The sequence below is a fragment of the Monodelphis domestica genome, chromosome 2, assembly GCF_027887165.1.
Source record: "Monodelphis domestica isolate mMonDom1 chromosome 2, mMonDom1.pri, whole genome shotgun sequence".
NCBI classification, from domain to species: domain Eukaryota; kingdom Metazoa; phylum Chordata; class Mammalia; order Didelphimorphia; family Didelphidae; genus Monodelphis; species Monodelphis domestica.
The window spans coordinates 341,342,829-341,363,070 of NC_077228.1; the positions used below are offsets into that span (position 1 = coordinate 341,342,829).

General features: G+C 36.1%; 1 protein-coding gene across 4 annotated transcripts in view; it reads right to left on the bottom strand.

Annotated features, from left to right (window-relative positions):
• Nucleotides 1–20,242, bottom strand: part of SNX14 (sorting nexin 14) — a 119,433-nt gene that overhangs the window by 93,809 nt on the left and 5,382 nt on the right. For 3 of the 4 annotated variants that reach the window (XM_056818566.1, XM_007484282.3, XM_001366604.5), the window contains exons 2-5: nt 5,088–5,208; nt 3,957–4,033; nt 3,797–3,875; nt 2,155–2,198 (exon numbers count right to left, since the gene is read on the bottom strand). In XM_056818566.1, coding sequence (XP_056674544.1) covers nt 2,155–2,198; nt 3,797–3,875; nt 3,957–4,033; nt 5,088–5,192 — 305 coding nt within the window. In that variant the 5' untranslated portion in view covers nt 5,193–5,208. Of the gene's footprint in view, nt 1–2,154; nt 2,199–3,796; nt 3,876–3,956; nt 4,034–5,087; nt 5,209–20,242 lie in introns of those variants that run through there. The other variant, XM_056818567.1, reaches the window with a different exon arrangement.

Below are 20,242 nucleotides of genomic sequence, written 5' to 3' on the forward strand. Positions count from 1 at the left end.
TCCTTTTCTCTGCCCTCCTTCTCTTGACCAATCCCATCCATCTTACTCTGACTCTTCCTCTAGAGCAGTGGTTCTCAACCTTTCTAATGCCATGACCCCGCAATACAGTTTCTCATATTGCAGCGACCCCAAACCAAAAAATTATTTTGGTGGCTACTTCAAAACTGTAATTTTGCTACAGTTATGATTCGGAATGTAAATACCTGATATGTATTATGTATTCTCATTGCTACAAATTGAGAGTTTGAGAAATGCTGCTCTAGACCTCACCCATCCTACTCCTCTCCTTCCTAGCCCCAGACTCGCCCCTGGCCCTTACATATATTTTATATCTTCTACTTCAAATGATTACTAATAAATCTTATAAAATATAATACTTGGAGTTATTGATAGTCATTTAAATCTTACAGACAGGAAGGGATAGGATCAAGGGTGCATTCAGGGGGATGACTGGCCTTTATGTAGAAGAGCCATTTTTTAATCACAAATCAGAATGAAGGAGAGAGTAGAAAATGATATCACATCACTGGTCAGATATGTTGGAGGGGCACTGGATGAATAGTGTTACAAAAACCAAGGAGACAGAATATGAGGCAATGATTACTGACAATGTGAAAGGCCACAAAGAGATCAAGAAGGATAGGGACGGAGCAAAGGCCTTTAGATTTGGCAATTAAAAGGTCATTAACAACTTTGGGGGTCCTTTCTGTAGTTTGTTTTTATTTTATTTTATTTTTATTGGTCACTGATATCTTTGGAAAGAGCACTTTCACTTAATGATGTGGCCAGAATCCAGACTGCAGAGGGTTTATAACAGAGTGAAAGGAGTTAACAGAGGCAATAAAAGTAAATCGCTTTAGCTAAAAAGGGGAGTAGAAATAAAGGACAATAATTTTCATGAAGTGCAAGATCAAATTAAGGGTGTTTTTAAGGATAGGGTTGGTGGGAACATTTTTGTAGGAAGCAGAGAAGGAATCAGTAGATAGGAAGAGACTGAAGGTTAGAAAAAGAATTAGAAGGGTAACAGCAATTTGTTGAAGAAAACCGGAGGAGATGGATCAAGGGGACTTTTAGAGGAGCTGGCTTTGGCAAGGGGAAGATCATTTCTGAGTAATAAGAAATGAGGTTAAGAGAGAAGAGGAAATTCTTGGCTACTAACAAAACAAGTGCATTTAATTTTAAGAAAATCAGATATCAAAAAATGTTCAGGTTATAAAAAAATTTAAATCTCAGGTTATAAAAAAATTAAATCTTAGAAGGATTCTCCTACTTTTGGACAATAAACTACTTTGCACTTCCCTGAAATCTAAAGATATCTGGAAAGTGGAAGAAAAAGCCAACAGTGAAGTCCTTGAGGATAAAGGTGGTACTGGCAAATTTCCCAAAGGTACCACTGTTAACTATGCTTCATAAACCCAGAAAGTGCTTCAATAAGAGTTCAGCATTGAAATGTAGCTCTTGAAACCTAATAATGACATTTTGACCCACCAGTTAAAAATGTCTAGTCACATTACTAAAGAATTCATAATAAGATTCTTCAAGTGGGCTGATTTGTACTATATCTATTTTGTTAGCACTGTACAAGTTAACCTTATATTTTAAGGGTTAGTATTCTCAAAAGCTGGCCCACTGCCTTCTGTGTGCTTTGTAAACCCCTAAACACCTAATTCAGTATCACAAATACAATAAATACTATTAACATTCAAAATTTCAGAGGGAAAAGATTTTTTTCCATTAATTCTTTTCTGAAAATCATTACTATGTTTAATTTTAAAATGTACATTAAAATTTCTCAAATTTATGTAATTTAAAAATAAAATTTGCATACTTACTAATAAAAAATAATAAAACTTATATTTAGAATTGATTAAAAAAACTTTTGAAATAGATTAGTTCTCGACAAAAAAGTTCCATATTTTTCCCATTATATTTTCATCCTAAAGGATAAAGATTAAATTTAACATTCTAGGAGAGGTTGAGGGGAAAATATATCTTTTACATATAAATATACAAATATGAAATAATATGAGGAGGAAAATAGCACTATAAAGTTTTGAATGTATATAGAGAGAGAGAGCCATTGATTCTGCTTGGTAGTCATTCTACGATATTGAGTTTTCTAAAAAAAACAAACAAAAAAAACACAATACATACCTGTACCAAGGATAAACAAAGTTTTCCAACACTAATTCAAGCACCTGGAGAGAAAACATTTTTTTAGAAAAGCAGAACATTAATTCATTTTGGGAAAAACATCATTACATTTAATAATATGAAACACCTGTTAACATTAACAAATTTCTACTGCCAAAAACTAAGATCTCTGAAATGCCCACATCTTTGCAAGATTCCCATAATTAAGAAGTATTCTTGGTGGCAACAATCTAAGTAGCCCCAGGAATAATCAGAAAACTGTCAAGGTGCTCCCAATTGAACTTCAAAGCATGAAGGAAGAATAAAGGGAAAGCAAGTGACATTTATAGTTTGAAAAGAGACTAACATTCATAATTTCATTTGAGCCCCAAAACAATTCTCTAAGGCAGGTAATACAACTAACTAATAGAATACCATTACTAAAGATCAGGGATTAAGTGATTTGACATATTCACAAAGATAGTTAAATCCCAGAGATAATATTTGAACTCTAGTGTTCTTAAAAAACATGTACAGCACACTCTCCACTATACAAGAGTAAAAAATAAGATTTCACACTTGCCCCTTTGCTATTTCAAAAGTAGAATGTATGGGGGATACATATGCATAAATTAATTCCTGGAGACAGATGGAATAGGTCAAAGACTCAAAAAAGGAAGTGTGGAAAATGGCAGTCATAGTAAATTAATTTGCTAAAAATAAGACACCACTAGTCTATATGCCACTATCATGGTACCAAAATCTCCACATCTGGCAGTATGTATGAATGTAAATAGTACTTAATGTGTTAACATAAGTTATATTAGTATGGAAAATGGTATATTTCTAAATTAACAGAGTCTTAAAGTACAATGTACAGAGGTATTCCTATATAAAATAAATGCTAGGGAATGTTTAAAAAAACATGTATGTCACTAGCTTCTTTTGGGTAAAGAGGAATGGAAAAATATAATTAAAGATTTAAAACTAGAAGGTATTTTGGAAATTCAGAAAAAGAAAAATACCAAGAGATTAAATGGCATCTTGCTCCACTTTCCTCCAGTTAAGGAACAGAAAGCAAATTGAAAAAAGGAGAAATAATGAGGCAGGGTTCAGAGGACTTGCTTCTTCCCCAATTAGCATAGTAAAAATTTACTATACAAACAGGTAAAGTCATCAATGTCTATTTGTACTCCAGTTGAGTAAATATTAAAGCTAGAGTCACTACTAAGGAGGATAGGTAATACTTTTAACATCTAATCCCTCTAGCCAATGTCCTTATTTGGAAGTTACCTGGATAGAATGCAAAATGGGTATCTTTCCTTTCTCTCTAATCACAGAAAGGCAATAACAATAATTATTAATACTTTGAACAAGGCATAACAGTATTTCTTTTGAAAAGATTTCTGAACAAAATTAAAATGCTAGATACACAAGCATTCCTAATATGTCACTCAAGTTAGACACAAATTCTGTTTTAGTTTGTACTGTCAGTTTGTAAAAATAAGCTAACTGCACTATAAGTGATATAATTCATACCATACTCTTAATTAAGATTACAAATGAACCATCTGTTGAAGTAAATTTCTTTGAATACTTTACCACGACTTCTGTGCTTAAATGTGCATGTTTGGAGATGCTAAATACTTAAACTATCTATTACCTCTGAGAGAGAGGCATCAACTTTAGATGATACTTTCAGGTCTAGCCAGGGCTGGTAGTTTTCAAGCAGTAAAGTAGGTCTGAAAAATAGAAAGCAATTGAACTGCTTAAAATGCAGAATCTAACATAAAGAGAAAATGAATAATGAACACATTACTTACCTGTGCCTTTCACATTTCACTTTACCACATACAGCACAGCTATGACCTTGGGGAAACAATTCTTGGAGTTCTGAGTGCTTAAAGAAAAAAAAAAGAAGTACTGAGGAATCAATCATATTTCTTTCCAAATAATATTTCAACAATAATTTACATGAAAATGAGCTTTAAAAGAACACAAAATTCTAACAAGTTTTCTGTTATTATAATATTCAAAAAACAGTAACTTGGAAATTTTATCCTGTTTTAAATGTTTAAACAATTACCCCAAAGTTTCCCTAAAAAAGCCTGAAACTTAAGAATTAAGAATTTTGGAAGCCCAAAATGCCATGTCTTTTTATTCCAATCTTATATGTAATTACATATCCAATTATAAAAATAAATATTTTAAATAATACAAATAATTCAATATAAAATACATGTCTAGGGCTGAAAACTGAAGTTTCTATTTTTTAGGCCACCTGCAAGAAAGGATATTTTATATATTATATATATATATATGGAACCCTGTTCCTCTCAAAAGACTTGTCATGTCTCTTAAAGTTTTAATATCATTAGGATGGAGGAGAACAATGATAAGGAATTTGCTGAGAGGAAGATAGAAGATTTTGCTGCCAGTCAAAGGGATAACTAAAAACTGAAAGCATTCTCAATTAAAATATAAATAAATTTGAATTTTATCATAATAGTATCTATACATATTTTAAAAATAATAGCAAATACAAAAAATGTAGTACCAAGCATTCCTTAAGGTCTATAAAGTTCTGCCTTAGATACACATCAGCTATGTGGTCACTGGTTGAGTTACTTAACTTCTGAACCTCATACAATTTTATAAGATCTTAAGTGATACAGCACTTGTAGATTGGCCTTCATAAAAAGAATTTCCTCACCAGGCAAGGGGGAGGAAAGAAGCATTTATACAAGGACGGCCATGTGCCAGGCACTGTGATGAGCACTTTTTACAAATATTTGAAATATTGTGGGACCCTCAGGTTGGAAACCAAGCAACTAGAGATAGTATATTGGTGACATAAAAAACAGAATGGGCATTCAAATCTTAGAGGATTAATTATACCTCACAATATTAAAAATGCTTTAAATGCAATAACATCTTTAACAAATAAATTTTACCTTGGGCTTGTATTTTATTGTGAAAAAAATATTTGGCAAAAGTGTGTCCGGTCCTAATGAGCAGTAGAAAGTGACGACTCCAGCCACAAATGACCAGAAGATCATTAAGATATGAAGATACCTTGCCAAAAAAAAAAATGAATATAAACAAGATATACAACTGAATCCATTTTTCTTAAATAGCATTATTAGCTACTGGAGCAAATTCACAAAATGCAACATGAATATTTTAAAATATTATAGATCTCTCTCCACTTCAAAAGGTAAAAAAATTCAACATCAAATAATTTTTTCATAAAATAACTATTTGCAATTGTATAAGGAATAATAAAGTAAACTTTATAACAACTCTATGAGATCTTTTGAGGAAATGTGTCTAGAATTAATTGATATTTCTTTATACTCATTTCCCATAATAAACATTCACAGAGCCTTATATATGGGAAGATGACAGCATTAGGGATGAAGGGGACCTTAGAGATCACCTAGTCCAACTGCCTCATTTTTCCAGAAAAGTGAACTGAGAGCAACAGATGCTTAGCGACTTTCCTGTAGTCATACAGATTTAAATTAGGATTTAAATCCAATACCTCTGACACAAACCCAACTCTTTTCTGTACTGCACCACATTAAATGTTCATTAAATTGAATTCACATGTATTCATCTCCAAAAAAATTAAAGTATCAATTATAATTACCTCTTTGTAATAGCTAGGGATAAGGTAATCAATTACTATACTAGTTCTAGCACTTATGTATCTAGCAAAAAAAGTTTCCTTTTAATTTTTGAATACACAAGTGAAGAAACTTAAGATCAGAACATTTTCTTTATAATTTTCTATTCAGTTTCTTCCTCACTTTTTAGGTTAAAATGTAAATCTCAGCACCTCTGAGTATTACAGTATAAATAAATAGTTCTAAAACGAATTACAAACTAATACCAACCATATCAAAGAATGTTCCAACTCCCCAATAATCAGACAAAATCAAATCAAAATAACTGCAATTTTAATTAACAGAGAAAATTAATAAAGACAAAAAGGGAAACAACAAATATTGAAGGGGTTTATTAAAAAACAGGCAATTATACTCTGAGTGGAGCTTCAAACTGATTCAGTCATTCTGGAAAGTAGTATGTGAAGAAAATGACTAAATTTTCATACTCTATGAACCAGAGATTCCACTGATTTCCACAGAAAGTCATCTGATAAAAAGAAAGGTTTTATATTGTAAGGATATTAGAAAATAAGTATTATTTTATTAGTTTAGAGATAAGTAAAGTGGCTAGCTTGAGAAAGCATTGGAGTTTGAAGCAGGGCTGAGAGAGCATGTTAATTTCAATTGCTGACAGTTCTAACTGGTTTTCTGTGTCAATTACTCTCTCATCAGTTAAGCAGAGACACTCACTCAAAGACTATCTCTCAAGGCTGGAGGAGGGAAAGATCTGAAAGAGCTTAGTGTTCTCCTTTCCCAACTTGGGGAACGCTATTGACTGACTATTGCAGTTTTTATAGGCGGATTAAACTCTGAGAAGACCAGAGAAAAATCTGGTCTTTGGATTGGACTCTGAGTCTGCTAAGGTTCAGAGCCCTAACGTGATTCTTGATGTGACTCAAACAGCCTTTGCTATTTTATAATTTGAAGGCAAAGTTAAGAATTATAAGGATAATAGTAGCCATTTTTATTTAGATAGTATAAATTTGGGTTAGTCAGATCAGGAAGGAGTAGTGTAGCCTGTGAAACACAGGAGAAGTGGTTCCTTGCAGAACCAGAGAGTTTATTTGGGTGGAGTTAGAATCCCTTAGAATTAGAAATCCTTTTCTACCCTTATATATTTCAATAAATATTTTATTTTTATAATAAGAGTCTCTTTAGCATCCTTGAGCCTGGGCCTGAAGGGAAGTTCACAAGTGAGCTTCACTTCATCACTGAAGATACTTTTGATTACACCTATCAAAAGTATCCAGTTTTTCTATATATTTTATGTAGTTTGCCATTATTATTATTTTTACAATATACAAAATATTTAAAGCAGTACTTTTTATGGTAGCAAAGAACGAGAAAGAAGTAGATACCTAGTACCTAAGGAAGGGATAAACATGCTTTGGTATATGAATATAATGGCATATTATTGAATGATTAGAAATAATGTATGAAGCGGGCAGCTGGGTGGCTCAGTGGATTGAGAGTCAGGCCCAGAGACAGGAGGTCCTGGGTTCAAATTAGGTCTCAGACACTTCCTAGCTGTGTATCTCTGTACAAGTCACTTAACCCCCATTCCCTAGCCCTTACCACTCTTCTGCCTTAGAGCCAATACACAGTATTGACTTGTGAACTTTGGATTACTCCATCCTACTTAGTCTAACAAAAACAGGAATGTCTACACCCATACTTAAGGATTAAGTATTTAGAAGGATTGCCTATGACAGACATGTGCAAGCAAATGACAAAGCAGAAACAACTGACAGACCCCTGAACTGTCCTAAGTCAAGCTTAAGCTAACATTGGTACATGTAAGATTCAGGAAAGTGATGTAAAAACCATCTATATTTTTTGCGTCACTTATTCTCTCCGGCCTCTTTGGCAGCAGAGAGGTGACTGGCGGAGTGTGCTGAGCGTTTCAGCATCTTTGGTGGCAGCTTCTATTGTCCTGGTTTAGCGGTGATTTTTCCTTGATACCATACTGGAAGAAGTTGAGTAGCCTAGTTCTGGTGAGGCATCTTTAATGAGCTCTCTCAGAGTTTAGGATGATTCTTTCTCCTTTACCTTCCAAACACTATCCTCTAAGAAAGCCACTAATCTTCTTCACAGACCTTGGGCAGAGGACTTTGAACTCCCCCTGGCACAGGCCAGGGGGGAGAAATCCTACACCTTTTCCCTCTCCCTTCTCCTTAATTCCTTCCCTTTATATTAATTAATTCACCATAAATTTACAAACTGATTTGGGTATTTTATTTGGGATATTCCCTGGCGACCAAAAATTAACTGAGATTAGGTCACAACCCTAAAATTATCCTTACAGACTCCAAGAGGGAAGGTAAGGGTTTAAAAAAAAAAAAGAAGAAATATAAAGCCAAAAGCCTTTCTTCAATAGATAAGTATTCAAAGGATATGGTCTTCAAAAGAATTACACACTACTAACAAATAAAAGAATTCTCCTAATCACTAATAATAAGAGAAATGCAAGCCAAGCAGCCCTGAGATTTTAGCCTCACACTTGTCAAACTGGTAAAGATGAAAAAAGACAGGAAATCAATATTAGAGGAATTGTGGAAAGACTGAAACCTTATGTACTGTCTGTACTGTGAACTGGTACAACCATAGTAGAAAGCAATTTGTTATTACGTACATTCATGCCTTTTGACCCAGAGACTGCAGTGCTAACAAAGCCACTGATTAAAAAACAGATAGGTTCTCTCTTTAATTCACTTTTGGTGGAACTGTGAAGTGGTCCAGTCATTCTGGAAAGCAATTTGAAACTGCACAAAAAGCTATTAAACTCTGCATATCCTTTGACTTAGTGATACCAGTCCTGGGTTATACTCCAAAGAGATTAAGGAAAAAGGAAAACAAATGAACAAAAATATTTATAGCAGTTTTTTATAGTAACAAAGAACTGGAAACTGAAGGGATGCCCATAAACTGAAAAATGAATGAACAGATTATGGTATATGAAGATGATGGATGGTTTCAGAAAACCTGGAAAGCTTTTTAGGAACTTTTAAAGAATCAAGTGAAGAGCACGCACCAAGAGAACAATTTAAAAATAACAATACTGTAAGGATAATCATCTCTGAAAGACTCAGGAATTCTAATTAAAACAATATCCAGGGGGCAGTTGACTAGCTCAGTGGATTGAGAACCAGGCACAGAGATGGGAGGTCTTGGGTTCAAATCTGTTCTCAAGATACTTCCTAGCTGTATGACCCTGGGCAAGGCACTTAACCCTCAATTGCCTAGCCCTTACCATTCTTCAGCCTTAGAACCAATACCCAGTATTGATTCTAAGACGAAAGGTAAGGGTTTTATTTATTTATATATATCTCCAAACAAAATTCAAAAAATCTCATGAGAAATGCTATCCAAAGAGAGAAGTGGTGAACTCCCAGTGCAGATCAAAGCATATTTTCTTATCCTTTTTTTTTCTGAACATGGCTATTACAGAAATTTGTTTTGTATGACTAACTATACATATTTGTGATGGATTTTGTTTTTCTCGCCTTCCCAAGCAACAGGAGGGGTAGAAGGAAAAGGCGAAGGGAGAGAAATGGGAACTGAGAATAAAAATGAATTTGAAAAAAAGTTACATATTCACTAAAATATTTATAGCAACACTTTTTGTGGTAGCAAAAACCGGAATGCCTATTGTTTAGCATGGCTAAACAAACTGTGGTACAAGAATGTAAAAGAATACTACTATGCTATAAGAAGCATGAGAAAAATTTGAATTAATCATTTATTAAGCACTTATTACAAGCAAAGCATTGTGCTAAGTGTTAAGGACACAAATAAAAGACAGTCCCTCAAGGAATTCACATTCTAATGGAGAAGACATACTTACAGAAAGTTTTAGACAGAAAAGTACCAAAGGCTTTAGGGTATAGTGGTAAAGCAGATAATAATGCCTCTTCATTAGTCAGCCAGTCAAGCAACAAAAATGTATTAAGTACCTATTATGTGACAGTCTACGGTGCTAAGCCCTGGGGATATAAAAAGAGGCAAAAGATAGTCTCTGATCTTAAGTTCACAAACTCATGGAGGAGAGACACCAAACAAACAAATATGTAGAAACAAGCTATATAAAGGATAAATAAGAGATCATTAACAGAAAAAGGCAATAATTAATTAGAATTAAAGAGTTGGGAATGGCTTCCTAAAGAGGATGAAATTTTAATTAGGAATTAAAAGAATCTAGGGCAGTCAATAGGCAGAGATGAGAAGAGAACACATTCCATGAATGAGGACTAGCCAGAGAAACACCTGAAACTGAGAAATAGAGTATCTTGTTCATGAAAAAGCAAGGAGACCAATGCTCATGAATCAAAGGAACACAGCCAGGCTCAATGTATAAGACTAAAAAAGTAGGAGGGAGCTAGGATATGAAGGGCTTTACACATCAAATAGAGAATTTTATATTAATCTAACAGGGGAAAGGGAGCCACTAAAGTTTATTAAGTAGAGGAGTGACATGGTTGGGTCTATTCTTTAGAATCACTTTGATGACTAAATGGAGCATAGATTAGAATGGGGAGAGACTTAAGACAGACCTGCCAGCAGAATATTGGATTAATTTAGGGCTTGGTAGCAATTGTATTTCTATCTAACAATCAATAAACATTAAGTGGCTACTATGTTCCAGGCACTCTGCTACGCCTGGATATGAAGGGTGAGAGATAGTAAGGAGTTGAGGATGTCACTTAAGATGACAAGTCTGAGACACTGAGAGGACGGTATAGGGTAGGAGAGGTAAAAGAGGAGGCTTTGGACATGTTGAGTTTAAGGTATCTACTGTAAATCTACAGTTCAAAATGTCTGAAAAGTTGTTGGAGCCATGAGAATGGAGATGGAGATTGGCTTAACAGAGAGGTGTGGGTAAGATGGCATTTAGGAATAATCAACACAGAGATGATTAAATACAAGGAGCTGATGAGATCATCAAATGAAGTAGTACCAAGGGCCCAAAACATTAAGCCATCTTCTGGATAAGGATCCTTCCTACAAGAAGTCGGAGAAAGAACAGTCAGGAAAACTAGGGAAAAGTGGCACCTAAAAACCTAGAGGGCAAGAAAGAGAAAGTGAAAATGCAAAGGAAGGAGGACTTGCAGACCCAGATATCAAACAATATCAAACAGATATCAAACTATAAAGCAGTGGTTATCAAAACAATTTGGTACTGGCTAAGAGACAGAAAAGAGGATCAGTGGAATAGACTTGGGGTAAATGACCTCAGCAAGACAGTCTATGATAAACCCAAAGATCCCAGTTTTGGGGACCAAAACCCACTTTTTGATAAAAACTGCTGGGAAAATTGGAAGACAGCATGGGAGAGATTAGGTTTGGATCAACATCTCACACCCCTACACCAAGATAAACTCGGAATGGGTGAATGACCTGAATATAAAGAAGGAAACTATAAACAACTTAGGCGAACACAGAATAGTATACTTGTCAGATCTTTGGGAAAGGAAAGACTTTAAAACCAAGCAAGAGCTAGAAAAAAACACAAAATGTAAAGTCAATAATTTTGATTACATCAAATTAAAAAGGTTTTGTACAAACAAAACTAATGCATCCAAAATTAGAAGGGAAGCAAATTGGGAAACACTCTTCATTACAAAAACCTCTGACAAAGGTCTAATTACTCAATTTTATAAAGAGCTAAACCAGTTGTACAAAAAAATCAAGCCATTCTCCAACTGATAAATGAGCAAGGGACAGGAATAGGCAGTTTTCAGTTAAAGAAATCAAAACCTATTAATAAGCACATGAAAAAGTGTTCTAAATCTCTTATAATCAGAGAAATGCAAATCAAAACAACTCTGAGGGATCACCTCACAGCTAGCAGATTGGTTAACATGACAGCAAAGGAAAGTAATGAATGTTGGAGGGGATGTGGCAAAGTGGGGACATTAATTCATTGCTGGTGGAGTTGTGAATTGATCCAACCATTCTGGAGGGCACTTTGGAACTATGCCCAAAGGGCAATAAAAGACTGTCTGCCCATTGATCCAGCCATAGCACTGCTGGGTTTATACCCCAAAGAGATAATAAGGAAAAAGACCTATACAAGAATATTTATAGCTGGGTTCTTTGAGGTGGCAAAAAATTGGAAGATGAGGGGATGCCCTTCAATTGGGGAATGGCTAAACAAATTGTGGTATCTGTTGGTGATGGAATACTATTGTGCCCAAAGGAATAACAAAGTGGAGGAATTCCATGGGGACTGGAACAACCTCCAGGAATTGATGCAGAGTGAGAGGAGCAGAACCAGGAAAACATTATACACAGAGATTGATACACTGTGGTACAATCGAATGTAATGGACTTTTCCATTAGTGGCAATGCAATGACCCTGAACAACCTGGAGGAACCTGCAAGAAAAAGGACTATCCACATCCAGAGGAAACACTGAGGGAGTAAAAACACCAAAGAAAAACAACTGCTTGAATACATGGGTCTAAGAAGGGATATGGTTGGGGATGTAGACTAAATGAATACCCTAGTGTAAACACCAACATGGGAATGGGTTCTGATCAAGGACACAAGTAATACCAGATGAAATTGTACCTTGGCTGGGGAGGGGGGGTGGGGGGGGGGGGGAGAGGAGTGGAGGAGAAAGAGTGGGTGGAGGGGAAGGAGGGAAATAATGTGATTATTGTAACCAAGGAATAATGTTCTAAATTAACTAAATAAACTTATTCAAATGAGGAAAAAAAGAAAGAGAAAGTGATAAAATAGAAAGGGATAAGATGATAGATGTTTCAGATGTTGCACAATCTAATAATGCCAAAGACTGGTGGTAAGAACTTTTCTGGGTCTTCATCAAAGTTGACTTTAATAGTTGTTTCCAGGCTGCATGTCCACAAGGGCTGCTTCCCAGGATAATGACTGCATACCAAAGACTCTTGGGTTCATGGTCCTGAGCTGTCTCTTCAGGGTCTGAGGGGAGATGGTGGTTAAGGTGTTGGTAGTTTAATATAAAAGTCACTCCCTCAGGTTGTCTTACTGTTTCAGGCAGAATGGTTTATGAATGGCAATTGATGGGGACAAATGGCACCTTTCTCCACAGGCACCACCTCCCCAGATGATAGCTGTGAAGGCTAGATTGGAAAGGCTAAAACCTTAGTCTGAAGGATGACTGCAAGGCATAGGATTTTCACTTGTTTATTTGGGTTAAAGTTTTGGGGTTTTGGTTTTACAGGATTATTCTCTTACAAAAATGAACAATACAGAAATGTTTTGCATCTACCAGCTCTAGGAAGGGGGAGGGAACAAAGGAAGCAAGACAATTTGGATCATATAACTTCAGAAATAAAATATCTTTAAATAAATAAAATATCTTTATAATAAAAAAAATAAAAATGTGTTACATCAGATGGCTTTCTGCCAAGGGATGGAAACCAATGGCTGAGAAAAATTCTAGTAATATAAAAAATATAACAAAATTTAAGGGAAAAAATGGGTAAATGTGGAAACAATCTGCTGGGGAAGATAGGATAGGATTGGTAATTAAGAGTTTATACAATCAGGAGAAGATTCAGATCTTCATGGAACTATTGAGAATGAGAGAAGCTATGAGAGATTCTGAGCTAAATAGAAAAAGGGAGGGACTCAGGATGGGGAATGGCCTGTTTTCTAAATAAAGCATAATACTAGAAAAGAGGTGTAGGGGGAGAGCTTTAGGAAAAGGGAAGTTCAGAACCACCTTAGTAAGAAGTGTGAAGAATGTGGAAGATTACAAAGTTCTTTGCATATAATAAGGCCCTCTCTTCCCCCTCCAAAAGATCAAAGCATTTGTATGAATTCTTCCTTCAGAGGTGGAGAGTGGTAGGGATAATACACCAGTAGGGTTGGGAAAAATATATAATGAACTAGGAAAATGGGACAAGGATTATTGAGTAAAGAGAAGCCTAACAATAAAGTGACTAACAATAAAGTGACTTGGAAAGAAAAGGAAAAAACAAAACTACGGTAGTAATCATATTTTAAGTTAGTCCTCTAACTTATTTATCTACTACTGAAACATGACTTCAAAATTAAAGAAACTTTTGATTCAAAAATATGAACTTGATCCTTAGAAGCTGTGATTTCCTTGCAGGAAAATTCCCACTTGATAGTATCTGGGTAGTTAACTGCCTGAGGCATATGGAGATTAAGTGATTTACATAGTAACAGTCAGTCAGGATTTGAAAGCAAGTTTCTACCTTCAAGCCAATGATTAAAATGATTCACTTTTTGTGGCTGTTCTGTACCTGTGATTTTGTTAAAAATAGAGAGCCATGGTGGAAAATATGTCAACTGCCAGAGGAAGTATAAATTCAGAATGCTCATCACCAAATAGCTACAGGGTGATTAATATTTTTTGTAGAGCAATTTTTAAAGAGGATATATGTTTTAATAATACTTAAAAGCTTAGGTTCAAAATTCTACTTACTGAATTTCTACTGTTTCAAACTGATTTTTAAAGTAAATTCTATAACTAGTTGAATGAAAGCAGGCAGTATTATTAAGAACAATTCATTCATTCAAATATTTCTAAAATACTTAGGGCAGTGATGGCAAACCTATGGCATGGGTGCCAAAGAGCCCCTCCACCCAGTTACTAGAAAGCCAGAGGGTCTCAGGGCAGAGTTACTCCCCTGCTGCTCTCCATGGGCCTGAAGACACTCCTCACTTCCCTCACCCTTCTGTCCAGCAGCCCAATGGGAGCACTTCCTCCCTCCCCTGTCTGGGGAACAGGGTCCAGCACTCCCTCTCTAAAAGCTCAAATCACTGACCTAGGAGGTGAACTGGATTTCTTTCTTTTTTTCCATTAAGATGCAATTTCATAAGATTGGGGAACTTTCTCCATAGAAATTCCACCTAGCATTTCAAAAATTGGTTTCCATTTTATTGTCTTAGAGGTACACTGGGACAATGAGAGGTCAGTGGTTTAAGCAGGGGCACACAGCAGGACAATGGAAAGCTCACAGAAAGGACCTGAACCCAGGTTTTCCTAACTCTAAAGCCAGAACTCAGAGAGCAATTAAACCTACCACCTCTCAGAAGGGCACAAAAAAGTTAAATATTTACTAAACCTTTTCATAACCAAAGAAAGATGTCTGAATTGAACAGGCTAAATCATTAAATAGTGAGTTAGTTATCTGTTAATTGAGGTGTGTAAACTGAGACTGAATTTCCCAAGGAAGTTAAAAGAATTCATGATTCAAATTGGGGCTAAACCAAATGATGCATCCTTTCCAAATTTAAAAGAAGACTTTCAAATCTGGCCTCAGACATTTACTAGTTATGGAAGTCACTTAATCTCAACTGCCTAGTCCTTACCACTCTTCTGACTTGGAACCAACAACTAGTCTGGATTCTCAAACAGAAGATAAGGTTTAAGAAAAAATTTTAAATAAATGTCTACCACACTAATCAAGTCCCATTAAAACCTCCAAACCCCTTTTCCTAAAATAGCAATTAAAGATCATTCTTAAGAACAAAATAGAACTTTTATATCTGTAGTCTCAGGAATTCCTTTCTTGCTCCCTTTTAAAGGCGGTAAGTAGGAGGATCTGCTCAGAGCTTAATAATCACAGAAATAGTGTTTGTAAGCCAGGCCAACAAGTTTGTAATACTTTCTCCAGATAACAATAAAAGTAATAGTTTAATAATCCACAGTGAAACTTGCTGGGTTCCTCTCTCCAATTCTCCATTTTTCTCTTCAAATACCAGTTTTGTTCAATCACTTTTTAAAACAAATACTCTGAATCCCTTGGCTTACGAGGAATTAATTCTAGAGTAGATGTGAGGAAAATAACCCAACTTCAGAAGCATGCCAAAAGTGATTTGTTTACTTTAGGAGTAAAATTAAGAGTACAGTAATTATAGATACTTATTTATACATATATCAGACACTAATCTTTACATATGTTATCTTATTGATCCTCACACATTATTACTATCTTCATTTTACAGCTATGGAAGCAGAGGCTTAGAAAGGAAGAATTACTTGCCCTGAGTCAAAATTCAAATGCAGGTTTTTCTGACTTCAAGTCCAGTACCTTATTCACCTTGCCAGACTGCCTTCTTCTAGAACAGATACTAAATAGATAAAGTCTAAGCAATTAGGGTTAAGTGACTTGCCCAGGGTTACACAGCTAAGAAGTATCTGAGTTCATATTTGAATCCAAGATCTCCTGTCTCCAGACCTGGTTCTCTATCCATTGAACTACCTACCTGCCCCTGTTGATTGTGCTTTTAAAAGATTAAAAATGAATAAAAATATTAAAATTTCAAACAAGTAAAAAAATGAGCAGATAAAAATACTACACAATTATCCAAATGCAGGGAAATCTCTTTCCTTCTAAAAAAAAATTCCAACAATCACTTCATAAGTAAGAATTCCAAAAAGAGAATCCCCATTTTCTCTTTCAAAGCTAAGGAACTGGATCCATTGAGGTGTTCAGAAATAAAATCTGTGATTGGCTTACTTTGGAGAAGAAAAAAAGGTCTTTTAGGAGTCTTGGAGGTTCAGGATATATGGAATTCCATAATCTATTTCTGGTTCCAATCAATCAAAAATATTATTTGCATGCTTATCTAATATGACTTTTCTAAATATTTACATTTCAGGGTGTAACCCAATATTCAAACTCCTCCTCTTAAAAGAAAAAAAAGTTCTCTATTCCAGATTTGTAACAGCCTAGTCTTTCATTCACTCAACAAACATTTATTGAGCACCTACCATGTGCCTGGTGTGGTGCTTTATGCTACGTATGCAACAGTCCTTGCTCTCAAAAAAGTTTATGTTATACTGGGGTGGAATAGGGGAAAGAAAAAGTATAAAGTAAATTCAAAATAATTTCAGCAGATGGAAAGAACACTGACAAAGAAGAAAAATCAAGAAAAGTCTAGTATAGGAGATAGCATCTGAGTTAAGCCTTGAAGGAAGCCAGGGATTTCATTAGGCAGAAAATGAGGCAATAATTCTAGGCATGAGAGACTGTTGCCTTTGTTGGACAAGAAGATGGACTAGAATGCTGAATATTAGCAAAAATGTGAAAGTAGGCCAGTTTGCGTGGAATGAAGGACATAGACAGACAGATAACTATTTATCCAGCCCTACTGTCTCTTCTAAGTCTCAGTCCTGCACCACCAAATACCAATTTTACTTTTCAACCTGGATTTTCCCCAAGATCTAGTCTCATTATCTTTCCCTCAAAAAAAAATTCCATCATCCTCCAAATTTCCCTTTCTATATCAACCAAAGGCATATCCTTCCTGTCCCCCAGTTTCATAACTTCAACATTATAACTCTTCTTTATCCCACGTATCCCATCAGTTGCCAGTTCAACTCTACACTGTCTTCTTGAGTCCCTGGCCCCCTTCTCACATAGCCAACTGTGCCCTACCAAGCCTGAGCCTTGTATGATTCTCACCATTCACTATCTTCACTCCTCCAGGCTGAATGAAGCTGGAGAAAACCATGCATCCCTCTGTCTTAAATTCACTACTAATTCTTACATCTCCTTATCAATTCACTATCCCAATTTCCAAGGCACCTCTTCTAAACCTTTTCATATCTCTTCAAATCTCCTCTGGCTTCTTCCTAAAGCCACCAAGTTGCTTGGTTTGGATGTAAGGATGGAGTGGAGAGTGGAGCCGAGAAGATCAGAATTCAAATCTAGCCTTAGACACTTATAGGCTGTGCAACCCTGAATAATTTAACTTGTCTGCCTCGGTTTCCTCAACTGTAAAATGGGGATAACAGCACCTCAAAAAGGCTGGTGTAAGGTCAAATGAGATATTTGTAATGTGCCTAATATGCATAGTGCCTGGCTCCTAGTAAGTATTTTTTTTTACATTTATTTTTATTTTTTAATATATCTTTTTTAACATGTCAATTTAATTTTTAATAATCGTTTTCTGCAATTTCACAATCCATGTTCTCTCCCTCCCATCCCCTGAGGATAAGTAACATGATATAGCTTACACATGTGTTATCATACAATACATACTTCCATGTTCATCATGTTGTGAAAGAAGACACCCATGGCTTACATTAAGAGAAAAATTTATGGAGTAAATAAAGTTAAGAATGAAACACTTCAATCTGCATTCAAACTCTTATCAGTTCCTTTTTTGTCAGTGGTTCCCTTGAAGTTATCCTGGATCACTACATTAGTGATCATTGAACTTTATTGCTGTTATTACTGTGTACTATGCTCTCCTGGTTCTGCTTACTTCACTTTTCATCATTTCATGTCTTTCCAGGTTTTTTTGTGATCATGTTATTTGTCATTTTTTATGGTACAATATATTTCATAACAATCATACACTACAGTTTGTTCAACCATTCCCCAATTGCTGGATATCCCTTCAGTTTCCAGGTCTTTGCCAATACAAAAAGCTGCTAAAGGGGGCAGCTGGGTGGCTCAGTGGATTGAGAGCTAGGCCTAGAGATGGGGGGGGTCCTAGGTTCAAATCTGGCCTCAGACACTTCCCAGCTGTGTGACCCTGAGCAAGTCACTTGACCCCCATTGCCTAGCCCTTACCACTCTTCTGCCTTGAGCCAATACACAGTATTGAATCCAAGATGGAAGGTAAGGGTTTAAAAAAAAAAAAAAGCTGCTATAAAGATTTTTGTACAAAGGCCCTTCCCCCCCGCCCCCCCCCCCCAACTTAAATCTCTTTAAGATACAGATTTAGAAGTGGTACTGCTGGGTCAAAGGGTAGGCACAGTTTTATGACCCTTTGGGTATGGTTCCAAATTGCTCTCCAGAATAGTTGGAGCGGTTCACAGTTCCACCAACACTATTAGTTTCCCAATTCTTTCACAATCCCTCCAACATTTACTGCAGAGTTCATTTAAATTTCTTTAATTAATGATGATTTAGAACATTTGTTTTCATATGACTAAAGATCATATCCTTTGACCATTTGTCAATTGAGGGGATGCTTTGTATTTTCACACATTTGATTCAGTTCTCTATATATTTGAGAAATGAGACCTTTGTCAGAGAAACTTGCTATAAAAATTTCCCCCCAGTTTGTTGTTTCCCTTCTAATCCTCATTACATTGACCTAGTAAGTACTTTTAATGCTTATTCCCTTTCCTTCCTTCTTCCCTGCCACCATGTACCCATCTTCTCAGCTGGGACTCTTGCCTCATATTAAAAAAAAAAAGAAGAAGCAGCAGCCTTCTCTGTAAACTCCCTCTTCTCTCTTCTTCCTCATTTCATATCAGTGGGATGCCTACTAGCACTATACTTTTCCTTCAGGCTCTCTCACCTGAAGAGATATCCTTACTCCAAACCAACTCCTCAACCCATGCAAACAATCCCACTCCATCTCATCTCATCCCTGTCACCCCTACTCTATAGCCCAGTGAAGGTGAATCTTTTAGAGACTGAGTGCCGAAACTGAAACCCTCCTAGCCTTACCCCAGACAGGGCCACTGGGCAACGGGGCAGGTGATGTGAGATATGTCCTCAGGCCCCTGTGGAGAGGAGGAGGGGAGCAGCCACCTCTGGCATACATACCATAGATTTGCCAACACAGCTATAGCCTCAATATCTCTGTCTACTGGTTCCTTCTATATTACCTACAAACATGCCCATGCCTCTCCCATCCTCAAAAACTCAACCAATCCTTCTATATCTCATAACTATAGCTCTTCTAGGGCTGAAGTTTGGAATTAAACTCCCTAAAGAAGTCATCCACAATAGGAGCCTACAAACTCTCTCCCCTCGTACTTCTTAACCCCCTGCAAACCAGATTCAGACATCATCATTCCACCAAATCTTCTCTCTCCAAAGTTATCATTAATTTCTTAATTGCCATGTCAACCCCTGCTCAATAAACCCTAGTAGTTCCCTATTACCTCCAGGATCAAATACAGAAGTCTGTTTGGCATTCAAAGCCCTTCATAATATAGTTCTATCTCCCTCTTTGTCCCTACTCCCCCACCCCAATCGTTCCACTCTTCTTACTACTAGCTACTGGTCATATGTGATCTAGTGAACTCTACTATATAGTTTTTAAAGTCCTATTTAGCTTTCTAGAATCACTGCACATTACTCTCACCTTTATAATCCAGCCAAAGTAGCCTCCTCTGTATTTCTCACACATGAAATTCCCTACACTGTTGATCTCCCGTACTTGGAATGGCCTCCCTTCCTTACCTCAGAAACAAAGAATATCCATATTCCTTTAAGAGGTAGCTCATTATGGTACTGGCTAAGAGACAGAAAGGAGGTTCAGTGGAATAGATTTGGGGTAAGTGACCTCAGGAAGATAGTCTATGATAAGCCCAAAGAACCCAACTTTTGGGACCAAAATCCACTATTTGATAAAAGCTACTGGGAAAATTGGAAGACAGTAAGGGAGAGATTAGGTTTGGATCAACACCTCACACCCTACACCAAGATAAATTCAGAATGGGTGAATGA